This window comes from Oryza sativa, chromosome 3 (genome assembly GCF_034140825.1).
Source record: "Oryza sativa Japonica Group chromosome 3, ASM3414082v1".
NCBI classification, from domain to species: Eukaryota; Viridiplantae; Streptophyta; class Magnoliopsida; order Poales; family Poaceae; genus Oryza; species Oryza sativa.
In genome coordinates, this window is record NC_089037.1 from 19,998,538 (window position 1) to 20,013,081 (window position 14,544).

The window sequence follows — 14,544 nt, forward strand, 5'->3', positions numbered from 1 at the left end:
CTTCTATTGGACTCACCACCTCCAAGTATGAAAAGAAAGATAGCAGCTGATTCCATGGAGTTCATGTGGTTGGTTGCTTTCAGGTTATAGGTACTCACCAGCAAGTCATGCAATTTGTAGAAGAGGTCTGTATTCATTCGAAACATGTGGTGACTCTCTCCTGGAGTCCTCAGAGTCTCTTGTACCCATGCATATCCACTTAGTAGTGACGTCTTTGGTTTATTTTTATCATAATACGTCATATAATATTGTCCAAGTAAGCAGGCAGCTGAAAAAAGATTGGCTTGCAATGCTTGATGATGACGAATAACTGATTGTATGGAAACCTCATCATCTTCATGTAGATCAGTACCATCACTTTCAGAAAATGTCTCATTTCCATCAGTTTCACTAGAAGACATCTGGCACATGGAAAGAAAGTGTTAAGTGACAAGCATCAAGGCAAGTATAGAAGTACACATACAATTGACAACATCAATACATGTCCAGCAGCAATACAGTAGGTAATAAAAGTCAGTAGGCAATACTTGAAATACAATTGCATGCAACAATACATTAATTAAAGGAGAACTTGGTTGCATTACATGTCCAGTAAATAAAATAGGGGATAGTAACACATCCAACAATTATTACAACAATAAAAAAAAATAAAAACACTACTTGGAGATAAAATTGTCTAAAGATACAGAGCAACACATTTGTTGAACAAACACAACCATGCTAGGCCACTACTTGGAATACTTGGCCATCTTGAATTCATGTTTCATGGTGAGCCATGCAAATCTTTCTTCTGAATTATCCAAGGTCATGAAGATCTCTCTCTCATATTTCTTTGTGAAAATCTCAGTAGCAATGAAGTGCTCTTTGGTACCAAATACAGCACCACATTCCTTCACTAGAGCCATGACATCTTTGATGGCACACCCTGAAGTGTCCTCCCTCTTGACAAGAGACTCAACAGACGCAGCTGATTTCTCTTGGTTATCAACAAAACAACTCATTTGTTCATAGAACCAATGTCCACCACTGGTCTTGGGTTTCTTGGCTTCCTTACCAGCTGCTGCCTTACCTCTCTTGGGAGGAGGTGAGAAATCCTCATCATTACTATCATCATCATCACCTTCATTCACAGCTTTTGTATCTACATTAATAGTACTGGAAGGTTGGGTTGAACTTTGCGGTAAATTTCCACTAGTAGGATTACAGTGGTCATCTCCTGTGTTTCGAAGGTCTTCAAATATTTGTTGGAGCAAATGTTCATTTTGAATCCCCCGTAACTTGAACTTTGCACAACCTGGCAAATCCTTGAGGAACACCAAGGGAATAATCAGAAGAGTGACACAAATATTTGCAAAATCATGGTTAACAACTTAAACATCAACATTAATATGTAGTATACCTTCTTGGCTCTTGCCCACCAATCATCAGATGCAACAATAGTAGCCCTAGCTTGGTCCCAACCTAATCTAGTCTCTCTAGCTATCAGTTTCTTCCATAGATTATACTCATTCCTCAGCTTGCTCCATTTGTTCTTGAACTGCAGCTTTTGATAGCGTAAGCCAGTCTTTTCTTCAAATTTTGCAATCACATTATCATACCCCACCTTGTTCAAATGGGTATTTGAGCGATTTCCTATCCTAACTTGTTCAGCGAGCAACTCACAAACTATCCTAGTGTTTTCATCTGTCCATTCAACATTATTTGCACCTTGATTTTCCTCTACTACTGTTGCTGCCATCTGCAGTAGTTATGAAATAACACATATGCAAATCAAAGCACAGATGCACATCAAAACTATTTAGACATACACAGATCAGAGTGCAAATCCACATCAATATTATTTACACACAAATCCACATCGCAGCGAGCTATTCAGTTCTACTATTTTGCACAATAGTACAACATACAAAGTTAATCAAATGGAGAAGTTTAGGACATGGTACCTTGCCCAGTCAGTGCTGGTCGTCCTGCTTAGGGAGCTCGACGGAGAATGGCAACATGGCAACTGGTGGCGTTGTTGGCCTGGATCTGCAGGGCTGAGGGAGAATAGGGGAGTGGCAGGATGGAGACCGGAAGTGGCGTCGAAGGTGGCTGGATGGTGGGAAAAGGCTCGGGCACGGCGACTATGGTCGGCGATGTCGTCGACGGGAGAGGTCGGCGGCGATGCGGAGCGCCAGCAGCGATGGCGGTGCTGGATGCGGAGCGCCATCGTCTAGCTCCCGCAACCCTAGCGCGTGATGTCGATCGATCTGCTCGGGTGGATGGGGAAGGCTGGAAAGAGGGGTATACCCAGTGGCAGGCGGGTAATTTTTTGGGAAAAATATGGGAACTTTCATATTTGGTTGATTTGATTCTTAGCAGAAGCTCGCTTTCCGCCGATTCTCCCTTCCTTCGTAAAAAAGGGAATCGATCCCAGTTGATTCGCTTTGGAAGCTGAGGGAAAATTACCCGTTTGGCTCAACTCCAACCGATTAATGCTAGAATTGCTCCTAAGAATCCCAACAAACGGCCCTAAATTATTAGAATCCTAAAATGAAAAACCGGGGTCGAACGGGAAAAGGACACCCTGTGCTCAGCCATAGACCGTCGTTGTTGAGGGATCGGGTGGCGTGATCGAGTCCGTACTGCGACACGTCTTCGCGGCCTCAGCCGCGCAAAAATTTCTGGGCATCGCCGCACGAACGCCGCAGGTTCCCCCACCACCACCTCTCCCTCTCCTCCCCCTTCCTCCAAACTCCACAATCCCCTGCACCCCCATTCCCACCCTACTCCCCCGTCCTCCGCCCTGCTGCCCTCCAATGACCTCGCCGGGCGCCTCCTCTTTCGCCGCCGCGCTCGTCGTCGAGGACTTCCCGTGGGTATGTCAACTTCGCTCCTTTCACCTATATGTACTGTACGCGGTGTGCTGATGGGTTTTCAACCTGCTCGTGTTTGGCTGCGCAAGGTGAAGAGGGAGGAGGAGATGGGGATGGACCCGGACAAGTACCGCGAGGTGTTCGACCTCGCGCAGCGCGGTGCTCGCGCCTTCCGCGACGGCCACTTCGACGAGGTAAGCAGTTAGCTGAGCGACCGTGCTCCTCTTCATTCCCGAATTTCGTTCGTGTAGCCCACTAGTTCCATCCAGCCCCTCACAGTATGACTGACATAACCGGCACTTACTGTTGCTGGGCATGCTAAGAATTTTCCTGAACTAGCATACTGAAGGAAATACTGTGTTTCTACAAAATGTACCTTCCAGCTATTAGAATTTTACCTCCATATTTGGTGTTCTCTGATCAAGTTTGATACTCGTATGTCATAGTGAAATAGTCTAGTAACAACCTAACAAGGGATCCCTAATAACAAGTAACGAGTCATCTCTTCAGAAATTTTTTGTTTTGGTTTGAACATCAAATTCTCCTGCAATAACGTTACCAAGTAGCACAACTTTTATGTCCATCTTACAAGATTTCCAGGACCCTCTTTTCTCAATTTGTTTATTATCAGCCGTAGTGTAAATTGGTTAAAAAAATGTGGTCCAATATTAAGCCATCTCTTTCTTTTCCTAATGGTAAATGCTGCTTGAGATACATAAATCATGCTAGTTAGATGTGTCCCAAACAACTGGCTCTAGGACACACTTATCAGTCTCATGTTGTATGCTATTTTGCAATTTTGTAGAGTTAATCCTACCATTTTACTTGGTCCATTAAAGAAAATTTTGCTATTCCTCTCAACATGCCTGAACATTTGGGTTCCAAGATTCTATTCATGAATTTGGAGATTCATAGCCAAAAGTTGTTATATTTGGGACCGAGGTAGTACTAGTTTTTGTGGATTTCCTTTTGAGTTTCTAATGCCAATTATAAACATTTCAGGGCTACTTTCTTCGGTTTGATTTTCAGTTTTCCTGAATCCTTCTTTTTGATCCAAATAACTTCTTTCTTTAAATTTGAACTTTATTGTCCACTTTTTTAATAATCATTTTCGCTCTTTTATTATTTCTTTTATGATGTTTATTCACTCGGTAATTAATGTTCTTTCAGAAACTTTTTAATTTATGGAATGTTCAGATTGAAAATATCTAGTATGGCTACTGTAGAGAAAAGGTTGGGAATTTTCTGGAAGCTTCTCAAATCTCTCTTTTCCTTTCCTGGTACATATACAAGTATATAGGCATATGGACCTCATGGGCCTTGACACACCCACTCTATATTACGTTGAACTACTCAGCCCAACAGCTACTTTGTGTTATTTTCATTTTATTGATATATATGTTTTCACACTGACAACCGTTGGTGTGTAAAATGTTGTGTGTTTAATAGTTCGACAGAGAGCTGATGTTTTTTTCCTATTGAACTTTTTGAAAGATGAAATCCTTATTTTTTGAGTAAATACAGAATAATTTTGTCCAAGTATGTCTCATAACCTTATTAGTCTAACAAAATATTCCAAATGTTGAATTCGTTACTGGCTTTATCAGTATCCTTTATATTAGTTCATGTCCCTGCAACCTTTTTATGCAGTGATAACATCTATCCTGCATATGTAGCAACAACAGCTGTTATTATAATTATGCATTATTACTTATGTTTCTCTTAGTCTTCAGTTGTACAAGCTTGATTCCTTCAATTTGCTAGTTTCATTGTTCGTGATACTTGGTATGGTCCTGTTTCAGGCAGTTTCCTTTTACTCTAAAGCACAAACTTTGAGACCAGGAGATCCCATTATCCTTAGCAACCGAAGTTCTGCTTTCTGTATGTGAGTTCTCTGTCACTGTCTTTTTAGCACCCTATTCGATACTATTCATATGCAATATGATGTACCAATTGCATGCTTGTTAATGCAGTTGCTCAATTCTACATGGATAGGTTTGATCTACGTTCATGCCTATGTCGGGGCTAACTGGTTACCTCTATTACAGGATAAGTCAAGTGTTGAGGGAGAGATCAGCAGCTGACTCAGAGTACCAACCATTGAATGGTCTTGATCCCACAACGCATGCGGAGGTATAAGTTGTTATGCAAATATTATCATTTGGTGTGAAATATGTGAGTACAGTGCAATGGTTCTTATGTTTTCGGTACAATGTTCTTATGCATTCACTGCAGGTAGCGCTCAAAGATGCAGAGAAGGTATTAGCTATCGGCAGTAATTCTCCAAGACCATATCTTCTCAAGGCATATGCGCTTATCCTGGTAAAACCTTCTTAAATTCAGTATTGTTGTATAATCTAGAATTTAGATAGATCCTTGCTTCAGTATCATTTGTTAGAGCCAGTATAGATAGCTCCAATATCATTTTGTAGGCCAAAGATTTTAGTGTTTATTCTCGAATAGGATAATTCAATTGACCGTACAATGTTTAACTGACTAGTATTAGGCATTGTGATTTGCAAAAGCTTCACTCTGTGCAACACTTTCGCCAGTTAGCCTCAACTGAGCACACACTTTAATAATTACTACTGTTAAGCGCTTGAATGAGTGTAGGGACTGAAAAAAAAGTTGGCAGTAACACGCATACCAAGAAAATGAAAGCAAGGGGGGGGGGGGGTGTTGGCAGGAATGGACTGATGAAAATGTGAGGGAGTGAGGCTATTTCTGGTTTACTCTTTGTGTTGTTGATTTCAACAGGTGGGTCAACTAAAGATAGTGTTGCAACTAAAATGCTAAATGAGAATTCCAATGACTCGTCTCTAGTTAATGCTTACTGTTGGCTGCTTGTTATTGCCTCCTCTAGGTGCTATGCATGACCTGTACATGATATTTTCTCCCCTCATAAGAAAACTCATCCTTAAGCAGCACTTCAGGTAGCAATGTGCAGCACATGGTGACCTGTATTTCTGCGGGTTCAATATTTTCATGGGACTACCTAAAAATCATTCGCCACAAAACAGAGCCAAATGCAGTCGGTTTTTTTCTCAGTCGCTAATCCATACCTAACGACTCAGTGGACATCCAACTATGTACACACTTTGATGATTAATTAGGAACTAGTACATACTTTATTTCTTAAACCATATGATTATAACACTATATAACATTCAACACATTAGTAAAAAATACAAAGTAAATATAATGTAACTATAGTGTAAGTGTTATCTAATTACATTATAACCGTAGTGTAAGTGCTATGTAATTACATTGTAACTATAGTGCAAGTGGTATGTAATTAGTGTAAGTACTTCGTAAATGAAAATTCCTGTTTTGGCAATGAAATCAATACCACTACCATGCTCAGTTGGTTAGGAACTAAGTCACAGGGAACGCCCGGGAATTTCGTCCCGGAACGAGGAACGGGAACGAAGCGAACTTCGTTCCAAAAACGGAGGGATCATCGACCCAATACGTGGTCCGGCAATGGAGGAACGAGGTACATTGAGCAAAAGATGAGAAGGGGAACTCACCCGGATCTACACGGGTGGAGGACGGGGCACCGCTTCAAGCGACGAGTGGCGAGGGGTATCACTTCAATCGACGAGTGGCACTGTTTCTCCTTCGCTGCTCACCACTGTCATGCCAAGGTACATAAACCAGCGCATGCCGCCGCCGCCGAGCAGGGAAGGTTGGAGAAATAGAGGGGTGCCGCTCGTTGCAGCCGCTTTTCTCCCTCCTGCACTGGCGAGGAAGCTGATGGATAAGTCTTTGTGGTCCTTGGTCCTGATTTCTTCTTTTTGCTTTTGGGTAGTTTCACCTTTTCAGGACAGCATCTACTCCTTTAGCATATTTTCAGTTGCTAGGACAGCTGCGGTTAGTAGGACAGCAGCAATTAGCATCTCCTTTATGCCTCCTTTATGCTTTATTCAGTTTGGATGCCCTCTAGGACAGCATCCCATTCAAATTTCGAATTTTTAGACTAGGAGGGTGCAGCAATAGGCTTGCAGCCAGCTATGGTTTTATATATGTATCCAACCTCCCTTGGGAAGGTATGGCTTTGTGTTTTGTGAATGAAGAAAACCAGAAAATTGCCCCATCTCGAGTGCCATCCTCTTCTCAATAAGAGTAACCATTGAAGTTCTAACAGAAGCCATCACGCAGCGCCGCCGTCGTTGCATCGAGCTATCTATGGACTGGATGCGGCGGCTGGGGATGGGGACGAATGATGAGGACGAAGTGATGGGTGCTAGCCTGCTAGGTTTCACTTTCACGTACTGGTGATCGGCTGGGTTGCACTCATGGCCCAAATTCTTTTGGCTGGTGATGAGCTGTCACATGAATAGCAAAAAAAAAAAAAAATGAAGAACCGAAAATAGAGCAGAACCAGGGAGTCGAGCACGTGACATTGTCTTTGTACATGAGCGCCAAGACCACTGTGATAACATGTATAGTTCTGTAGAGTTCCGGATTATCGTTTTAAAAAACCTAGGAACGCGTTCCACTTATAGTTCCATAATTTTGGAAGAGGTATACCCCTCTCGTTCCATGTTTTTGGAAAATGGTGTCCCGTGTTCCACGGTCCAGTTCCTCGATCCGTCGATCCGGGAACTTTTGTGACTTAGGTTAGGAGCTCTCTCTATGACTTAGAAGACCAGGGTTCGACTCCCCGCCACTGCGCCTGTACGTTATTCCTGGACGCATGAATCTCGACGTATATCCCCTATATCCTACAGTCGACGAATCGACTAATTTTTAACAAAAGAAACTGGTGACACATTTATAGCAAATCCGCATTTTCATTTGTTTGGAGAGGTCATCCATGAGAAAAAACAGTGCCAATAAATTTCTCCTATTACTTATCTACTGTTTGTGCCTATTGTACCTTGCCAGCTCCCTCAATGGGCTGCTTAGTATTGGTGACTTGACTTCTCATGTCTCTCTGGCTAGTAGTTGTACTTATGCCAATGTCCTTCAGGTGGTATGAAGCCAACCAAACCTTGTCCTTTGAGGTGTCCTGGACTCCTGGCCTCTAAAGCATTAAGCCAAGACAACGGAACCTTGTGGATACTGCATTCCCGTTGGTGTCATCAACTGTCCTCACTTGTAGTTGCTCAAAAGCCATTATTGTCGGGATGGATAAAACTAACATGCTAGTGGGACAAACCCAGCAATCCCAATGCTTCGGTTTGTGCAGTGGGCCGTAGATGAAATCCTACGGACGTAAGGGACTGGTCTCTTTTCCAATGCCATATTACTTGGCACTTATGCTGCCAGCTTGGTGGCAGCATTAGCTTCTCCAAAGCTGTGAGGCACACCACCCATCTCTCTGTACCTGAGGACCACCTAGTACTGGCACGTGCCCAACGACTTTGGTCTCTACCTAACCTTGCACAAGAGTGGGTCTATAGAGCTTCCACCTGCATTGTGAGTCTGGGTGCACTGCAGCAATGAACTCACCAGATCAATAAGAGCATTGATGTTTGCTTGCATCATCTTGTTTATCATAGCGTTGATGTCAGATTGGTCAGCAGTGCTATTTCCGCTAAAAGTTTTCGGTTTTTGGGTATACCAACCATTCACCCCCCCTCTGGTTGGCTTAGTTGTTGTGATTCGATCCTACAAGCAGTAGAGCCCTTGGAGGTTGGCTGCGATACTAAGTTGTTATGCACCTCAATAGGATAATGATTTATTCGTCAGAGATTGATGATAGATCACAGATGGATACAGAAAGAAGACTTGGAGAAATGCTAGACAATGGACGATGCAGGGGAGAGAGGATTTACAAAATTTTCAAACATTAAATGTTTAAGTACTGTTCTATTTTCTTTTTCCCTTTATTATGCACGAGGCACCATTAGCTGATTAGGTTTAATATTTTACAAATGTCACGGCATCTCTTCAGACAGATTTATAAGATTTTATAGAATCTGTTCAGATTCTATCGCAGCTGGCATGCATATTGTGTACTCATGGAAACCTTTTTCCATTGCATACATGTTCATGTAGTCGAAATAGCAACTAACTCCTTGACACACAGTTGGAGCAGTACCATGAGGCACGGGAGGCTATTCTTTCTGGGCTTCAAGTTGATCCCCTCAGGTACAACTGCTGATGCATTGCCTACTAGTACAACATGTATCTTGCAGGTATCTGTTTAATGTAAAATTAACCTCTATTGCATAACATCTGTTTGCCGCATGTATAGCCATGTCCTGCAAAGCTGGCTCAGTGATCTGCACAGAAATACAAGTATTGCAGCTCGAGCAAGACGTCCAACATTAGATAGACCAGATGATTTTGAGTGCACATTATGTTTCAAGCTATTGTTTGAACCAGTCACCACTCCATGTGGGCACTCATTCTGTCGCTCTTGTTTACATCAATCAATGGATCATGGTAAGCTTAGGGAATATTCAGACTTGATTAACCTTTTTTTTTTAATATCGGAACTTCACATTATGTGCTATTTCCTGTAGGCAATAAATGTCCCATGTGTCGGACAGTTCTTTTTATTGGTCCAAAAACATATCCTATAAGGTAATCTAAGTTCTTTGAAATTTTGTTTCTTTTTTTCTTCAATGTTTTCTGTTGACATCTATGATGACAATATGATTAAATGCTTCAGTGTAACGCTGAGCAACATAATTCAGAAAAATTTTCCGGAAGAATATGCTGAGAGGAAGTCAGAACATGAGACTATGACATATGCAGGCGTTGATTTGATGCCTCTCTTTGTTATGGATGTTGTACTGCCTTGTCAAAAGATGGCACTGAACATATTTGAACCTCGCTACAGGCTCATGGTACAATTGCCATAAATTCAGTTGATCTTTTTGTCAGATCCGTTTGTTGAGAACGATGATGCTTTGTTTTTCCCCCCAAAAGAGAAGTCTAATACTTGTTACATGTTGATATCTAACTTGTGGTATAAGCGTACAACTAAGAAGGACTCGTATAATTCCGGGGAATCTTGGATAAAATTCTAGTGTTAAAATATTGGAACCTTCAAATAAGATGTTCTCCTACATACCTGTAGGATGAAAGAGTCCCTAAAAAGCTTAATTCTTGATTGGTTACAAACGATATAACTTAGAGCTTATTGGTGAGAGTTCTTTACTTTTCTTTTTAAATTTTATGTAAATATTTTCTTTTTATCATAATTCAAAACTGCCAGGCAAAGCCTGGAAGTTTTCAGGTCAAAAAAATTATTACAACCTGATATTTTCCCTAAATCCTAGCTGTAGCGCAATAAAAGGGAAGACATGATAAGATAACTGTAACTATCATCTTTTGTTGTCTCTAGTTTCTCAATGTGCCAACAAGCATATTTCCAGTCGGTGTTTTTCCCATCTGTATATCTTTCATGTTATGCATGAAACTTTTAGCCTATTTTCTATTCCATCTAAGCATTGGTACGATATGTTTGCATGATAAGTTTCAACATTTTTTTTCCAATTTGAAACAGGTAAGGAGGATAATGGAAGGGAATCATCGCATGGGAATGGTCAGTAACTAATCTAAAATAATGATTTTGGTTTTGAAGTGTCGATTCATTAATTTCTTTACTTTTTGGATTGAATATTGCTGCAATATTGCAGGTTGGTATTGATTCTGCTACGGGTACTGTAGCTGACTGTGGTTGTGAGGTGGAAATTCTGGAGTAAGTTTAGTTGTTACTTGTTTATTTCCCAAACATATGGTCATACTTTCAGTCTCATCTCCATATATATATATATATATGTAGGTGTGAGCCACTTCCGGATGGTCGTTTTTATCTAGAGGTAAAACCATAATATTTTTGCAAGATGTTATGCTTGAGCTTATAACTTCTGTTCTAGGTTGGTTTGGCTCATATTGAGTGGATGTGGTTACACATACTAGCGTACCTTACAATATCAAGATTTATCCTGTACAAATATATTGCAGCAATCACCTCTCTGGATACAGACTCATAGTGAACTTTTGTTTACTGCAAAAATATTTTATAGATGCTTATTTTTAATCTATATTTGTAAAACGAACCATTCACCGGATACAATGAACCAATGTGTTGAACACTTGGTGCTCAAAGAGACTGCGGTATCCCTGTTGATTAATGAAAAACCCTTTCCCCTGCCAAAAACGTTTTTTTTTTATTTCCATAGATAATGTCATTCAACAAATAATTGAATTTGAATATATTATCAGATGTGAAAATAATACTTTCAGTTATAGGTGGAAGGTTCACGGCGGTTTCGTATCTTGCGATCATGGGACCAAGATGGGTGAGTGTGTCAATTAATCTGGGAATATAACATGTTGGATCAACCCTTGTGTATGTTCATTTTACTTTAGTCATTTCCCTTTTCAGGTATAGGGTTGCTGAAATTGAGTGGCTCCAAGATATTTCATTACCAGACGGATCGCAGGAGAGAAAAGATGTAAAATCTTGTTAACTTTTCGGACTGCAATTCTTTTAGTTGTGCTGTGAAGTATTGCAAAAATGTGATGGACAAAAACCAGCTTAAGCACCACATGATGTTATTGAAGTAAAACTTGCAGAGTACGAATTAAGAAAATATTTGGACATACCATCACTAAGATATAGAAGTTTGAAAATGATGTACGTTGTGAGGCTGATAGGGATACATGCTGCGTGATTCATTGGTTCTTGATGAGCTGCAACATGAAGGAACAATTTAACTAGTTACCAATAGAAGACTTTTACTTCAAAAGGAGTACTTGTTTCAATAGGACCACAGTTTTTTGTCCTAATAATGCATGTTTTATTTAAACAAAATAGAAAAACATTTTCACAACTATTTTGAAAATGGGCTAGTACTTTTCCCAGTAAAATGGACACATAGCCTATGTTTGCACTCGAATTCTTAGTTGTACATTTGTTTTGCACGTGGTTATTTTTCCGTTCTGATGAAATTAAAATCTGCTTTACGCTTACCTTTGTCTTCACTGTTTATTTGAGGTTTTATATGTTTGGCCTTCTGATATTTATAGACGGAAGAGAAAAACATCACAATGGAATGGTAATGCTGTCTCTATTAATTTGTTCTAAGTGACATTGATGTAACTCTTTTGGCTCTTTTCAGCTGATGGAAAGGGCTAATGCAGCTTCAGAATTGGCCAGGACATATATAAGGCGAGCTAGAGAAATCTCAAGGCCTGGTATGGATATTTTCGACACATTGTCATCCTGCTCAATGAAGTTTTAGTGATTCTGTGGCGCCCATGTGAAGAATAGACAGCTTAAGAGCTGACTCCTAAGATCCAGTATGCAGTCATGGGGTCTAATATATGAAGACATATATATAGGGTCATTTTCTTTAAAAATACATATTTGCGAATGACCCCAGAAAAAATAATGTCAATCCAAAAACTCCAGAAGTTGTATCGGCCACTGTCAGGATGCATAATTCCAATGTCGTACATATTGCCCTGCTCCCTCTCTCTCTCTTTTTTTAGGAAAATGAGACTCCAATTTCACAGTGCATTGTTTAAATATTTCACTCGCATAGTAGCTGCCCTTGATTCAAATGATTTGAGGGGGGATGCAATGTTATTTGGTGCTCACTAGATACCCATGCACATTGTACTTTAATATGTTTTGCTGAATGTAGCGAGGCGAGCAAGACAGACAGATCTTGAGAGCATGCCTGGACCACAGGATCCTGAAAAATTTAGTTTTTGGGTAAGGCTCATTCAACTGCTTAGATTTAAGAGTGCATCATATTGTCGCCTCATCACTGTACTTTTTATTGCAGCTTGTCAACTTAATAAATTTGAGGCCGTCAGACAGGTTGGATCTATTGCGCCTTAGTGATACTCGAGAGGTATGTTCTAAGCGTAACGTTCTCTTTCTACCTAAGAGATCATGTTATAACTATGTGCTACTCTTGCTTCTGCAGAGAATTTCTCGTAGTCTTAGATTGCTGGGTGATGCAGAACAAATTTGTCGTGTACAGTAAAAGATATATTTGTTGCACAAGCATAACTATTGTAACAAGTGATTTATTCATCAAGAGGTACATACTCCTATGTACACTGAATGATACTGTAGAGTAGAGTTGTCGTCATTTTTGATTTATTCAAAACAATGATTTGTGCAAACTCATTTTTGTAACTTGAATTGAATCTGTTGTATTATTCTTGCAATTGCTGTGTTCATGTGGAGCCTGGGGACAGGTTGTTAGGGATCATTATTGTATATATTTTTACATTATTTCATATATATTCGGTGCTTGTACATATGGCATCAGTTGCCTAGCGTATGTAATTAACTGATGGCTCTTTTGTTTTGTACACCTTCAGAATTTCTGGTTCATGATATGCATCTCGTTTTTAGATAATGGAGTCTTATTTAGACTCAGTTAATTACATCAAGATGATACAATCAAACTGAGTCACCCCCGGCCTCTGCATAAAATGCACACAGCCAAAAAATAAGAAAGAAATAACTAGAACATCTCCCAAGCACAAAAGTTTAACGGAAACATATATCTTAGTGGCTATCAATCCGTAGGCTAGATCGCCACCCATGCTCCTGGGTAAGAAACTCCTATGCCACCTGGTCCAACTGTCGAGATACCACCGTATATCTTAGTATCTTAGTGGCTATTAATCCATAGACTAGACCGCCACCTATGCTCCTGGGTAAAAAACTCCTGAGCCACCTGGTCCAAACGTCGAGATACCACCATAATAGTATCCCGCAGTCCCGGTTGGTGGAGGATAGCCCAGGTACGTAGCCACCGGGTAACTAAAGTGATAACATGCAAAGGAGAAGACACCATCTTGTTATCAAAAATTACTCTATTCCTACTTAGCCAAATGGACCAACACAGAGCTGTTGCACCCATCAAAAGCAGATTCCTCATTTCTTTGAGGACACATGATAGCCAACTCCCAAACATATGACCAACAGTGCAAGGAGGTTTCAGATTAGAAGCCAAATGAATTACAGACCACACCAAGCGAGATAAGCGGCACTGAAAGAATAAATGTTGGATAGTTTCATCCTTGTGACAGAAACAACATGTCTTGCTGCCTTTCCAATTTCTCTTAGCAAGGTTGTCCTTGGTGAGAATTACGCCCCGACGTAAATACCAAAGGAAGATTTTAACTTTTAGGGGTACTTTCACCTTCCAAATCCGTCTATTGATATTCAGAACCCCGGTATGTGTTAGAGCTAGATAATGAGATTTGACCGAGAAGTCCCCATTCGGGGTGAGGTTCCAGTGAAACTCATCTTGCTCCTTGTCACACCCTGATTTTTGTTTCAGGATTTATAAATTATTTAATAAATTAATAATAGAATTTATATTAAATGTTCATTAATTTACAAGTGAAGTTAAATGTGGGAAATAAAATTTCCTAAATATAAAGCATGGATGGATTTAATTTTTATTAAATTCTCCATGGTTAATTATACTCTCTGGAGTTTTCTCGGATTTTTCGGAGCTCAATTCCTAATTTTTAATCATACAAAGAGCATTTCAGTAATTACCCACATATTAAATTAATCATTAAATGGTCTAATTATAATTTTGTTAAGTACTTTGAGTGTCCAAGTATTTTCATGATTTTTCTTGAAATTATTTGAGCATTGGAAGTATTTTTAACAATTCAAAGATCATTTAAGTGATTATTTTAATTGGGAAAGTAATAAAATCCTCCTCCTCAGCTTGGGCCATTT

At 40.1% G+C, this 14,544-nt stretch overlaps 2 protein-coding genes across 3 annotated transcripts; one reads left to right on the forward strand and one right to left on the reverse strand.

The window, feature by feature from the left end:
- Positions 1 to 527: 527 nt before the first annotated feature.
- On the reverse strand, positions 528 to 1,869 carry LOC107280794 (L10-interacting MYB domain-containing protein-like). Its single transcript, XM_066308763.1, has 2 exons — positions 1,400 to 1,869; positions 528 to 1,304 (listed from the first exon to the last, which is right to left on the reverse strand). Exons 1-2 carry the CDS (start codon positions 1,736 to 1,738, stop codon positions 729 to 731), a joined length of 915 nt encoding a protein of 304 aa, XP_066164860.1. The 5' UTR covers positions 1,739 to 1,869; the 3' UTR covers positions 528 to 728.
- A 694-nt stretch (positions 1,870 to 2,563) lies between these two features.
- On the forward strand, positions 2,564 to 13,097 carry LOC136355772 (uncharacterized). 2 transcript variants are annotated; one of them, XM_066308761.1, is made up of 18 exons: positions 2,564 to 2,858; positions 2,945 to 3,049; positions 4,658 to 4,740; positions 4,904 to 4,988; positions 5,091 to 5,177; positions 8,893 to 8,954; positions 9,061 to 9,251; positions 9,332 to 9,392; positions 9,481 to 9,658; positions 10,321 to 10,359; positions 10,454 to 10,515; positions 10,600 to 10,636; positions 11,070 to 11,119; positions 11,206 to 11,275; positions 11,942 to 12,017; positions 12,470 to 12,540; positions 12,614 to 12,682; positions 12,758 to 13,097. In XM_066308761.1, the coding sequence occupies exons 1-18, from the start codon at positions 2,799 to 2,801 to the stop codon at positions 12,815 to 12,817; spliced, it is 1,446 nt and encodes a 481-aa protein (XP_066164858.1). In that variant the 5' UTR covers positions 2,564 to 2,798; the 3' UTR covers positions 12,818 to 13,097. The 2 variants fall into 2 exon arrangements, with proteins under 2 accessions (XP_066164858.1, XP_066164859.1); XM_066308762.1 differs by having other exon boundaries at positions 2,951 to 3,049.
- The last annotated feature ends 1,447 nt before the right edge of the window (positions 13,098 to 14,544 follow it).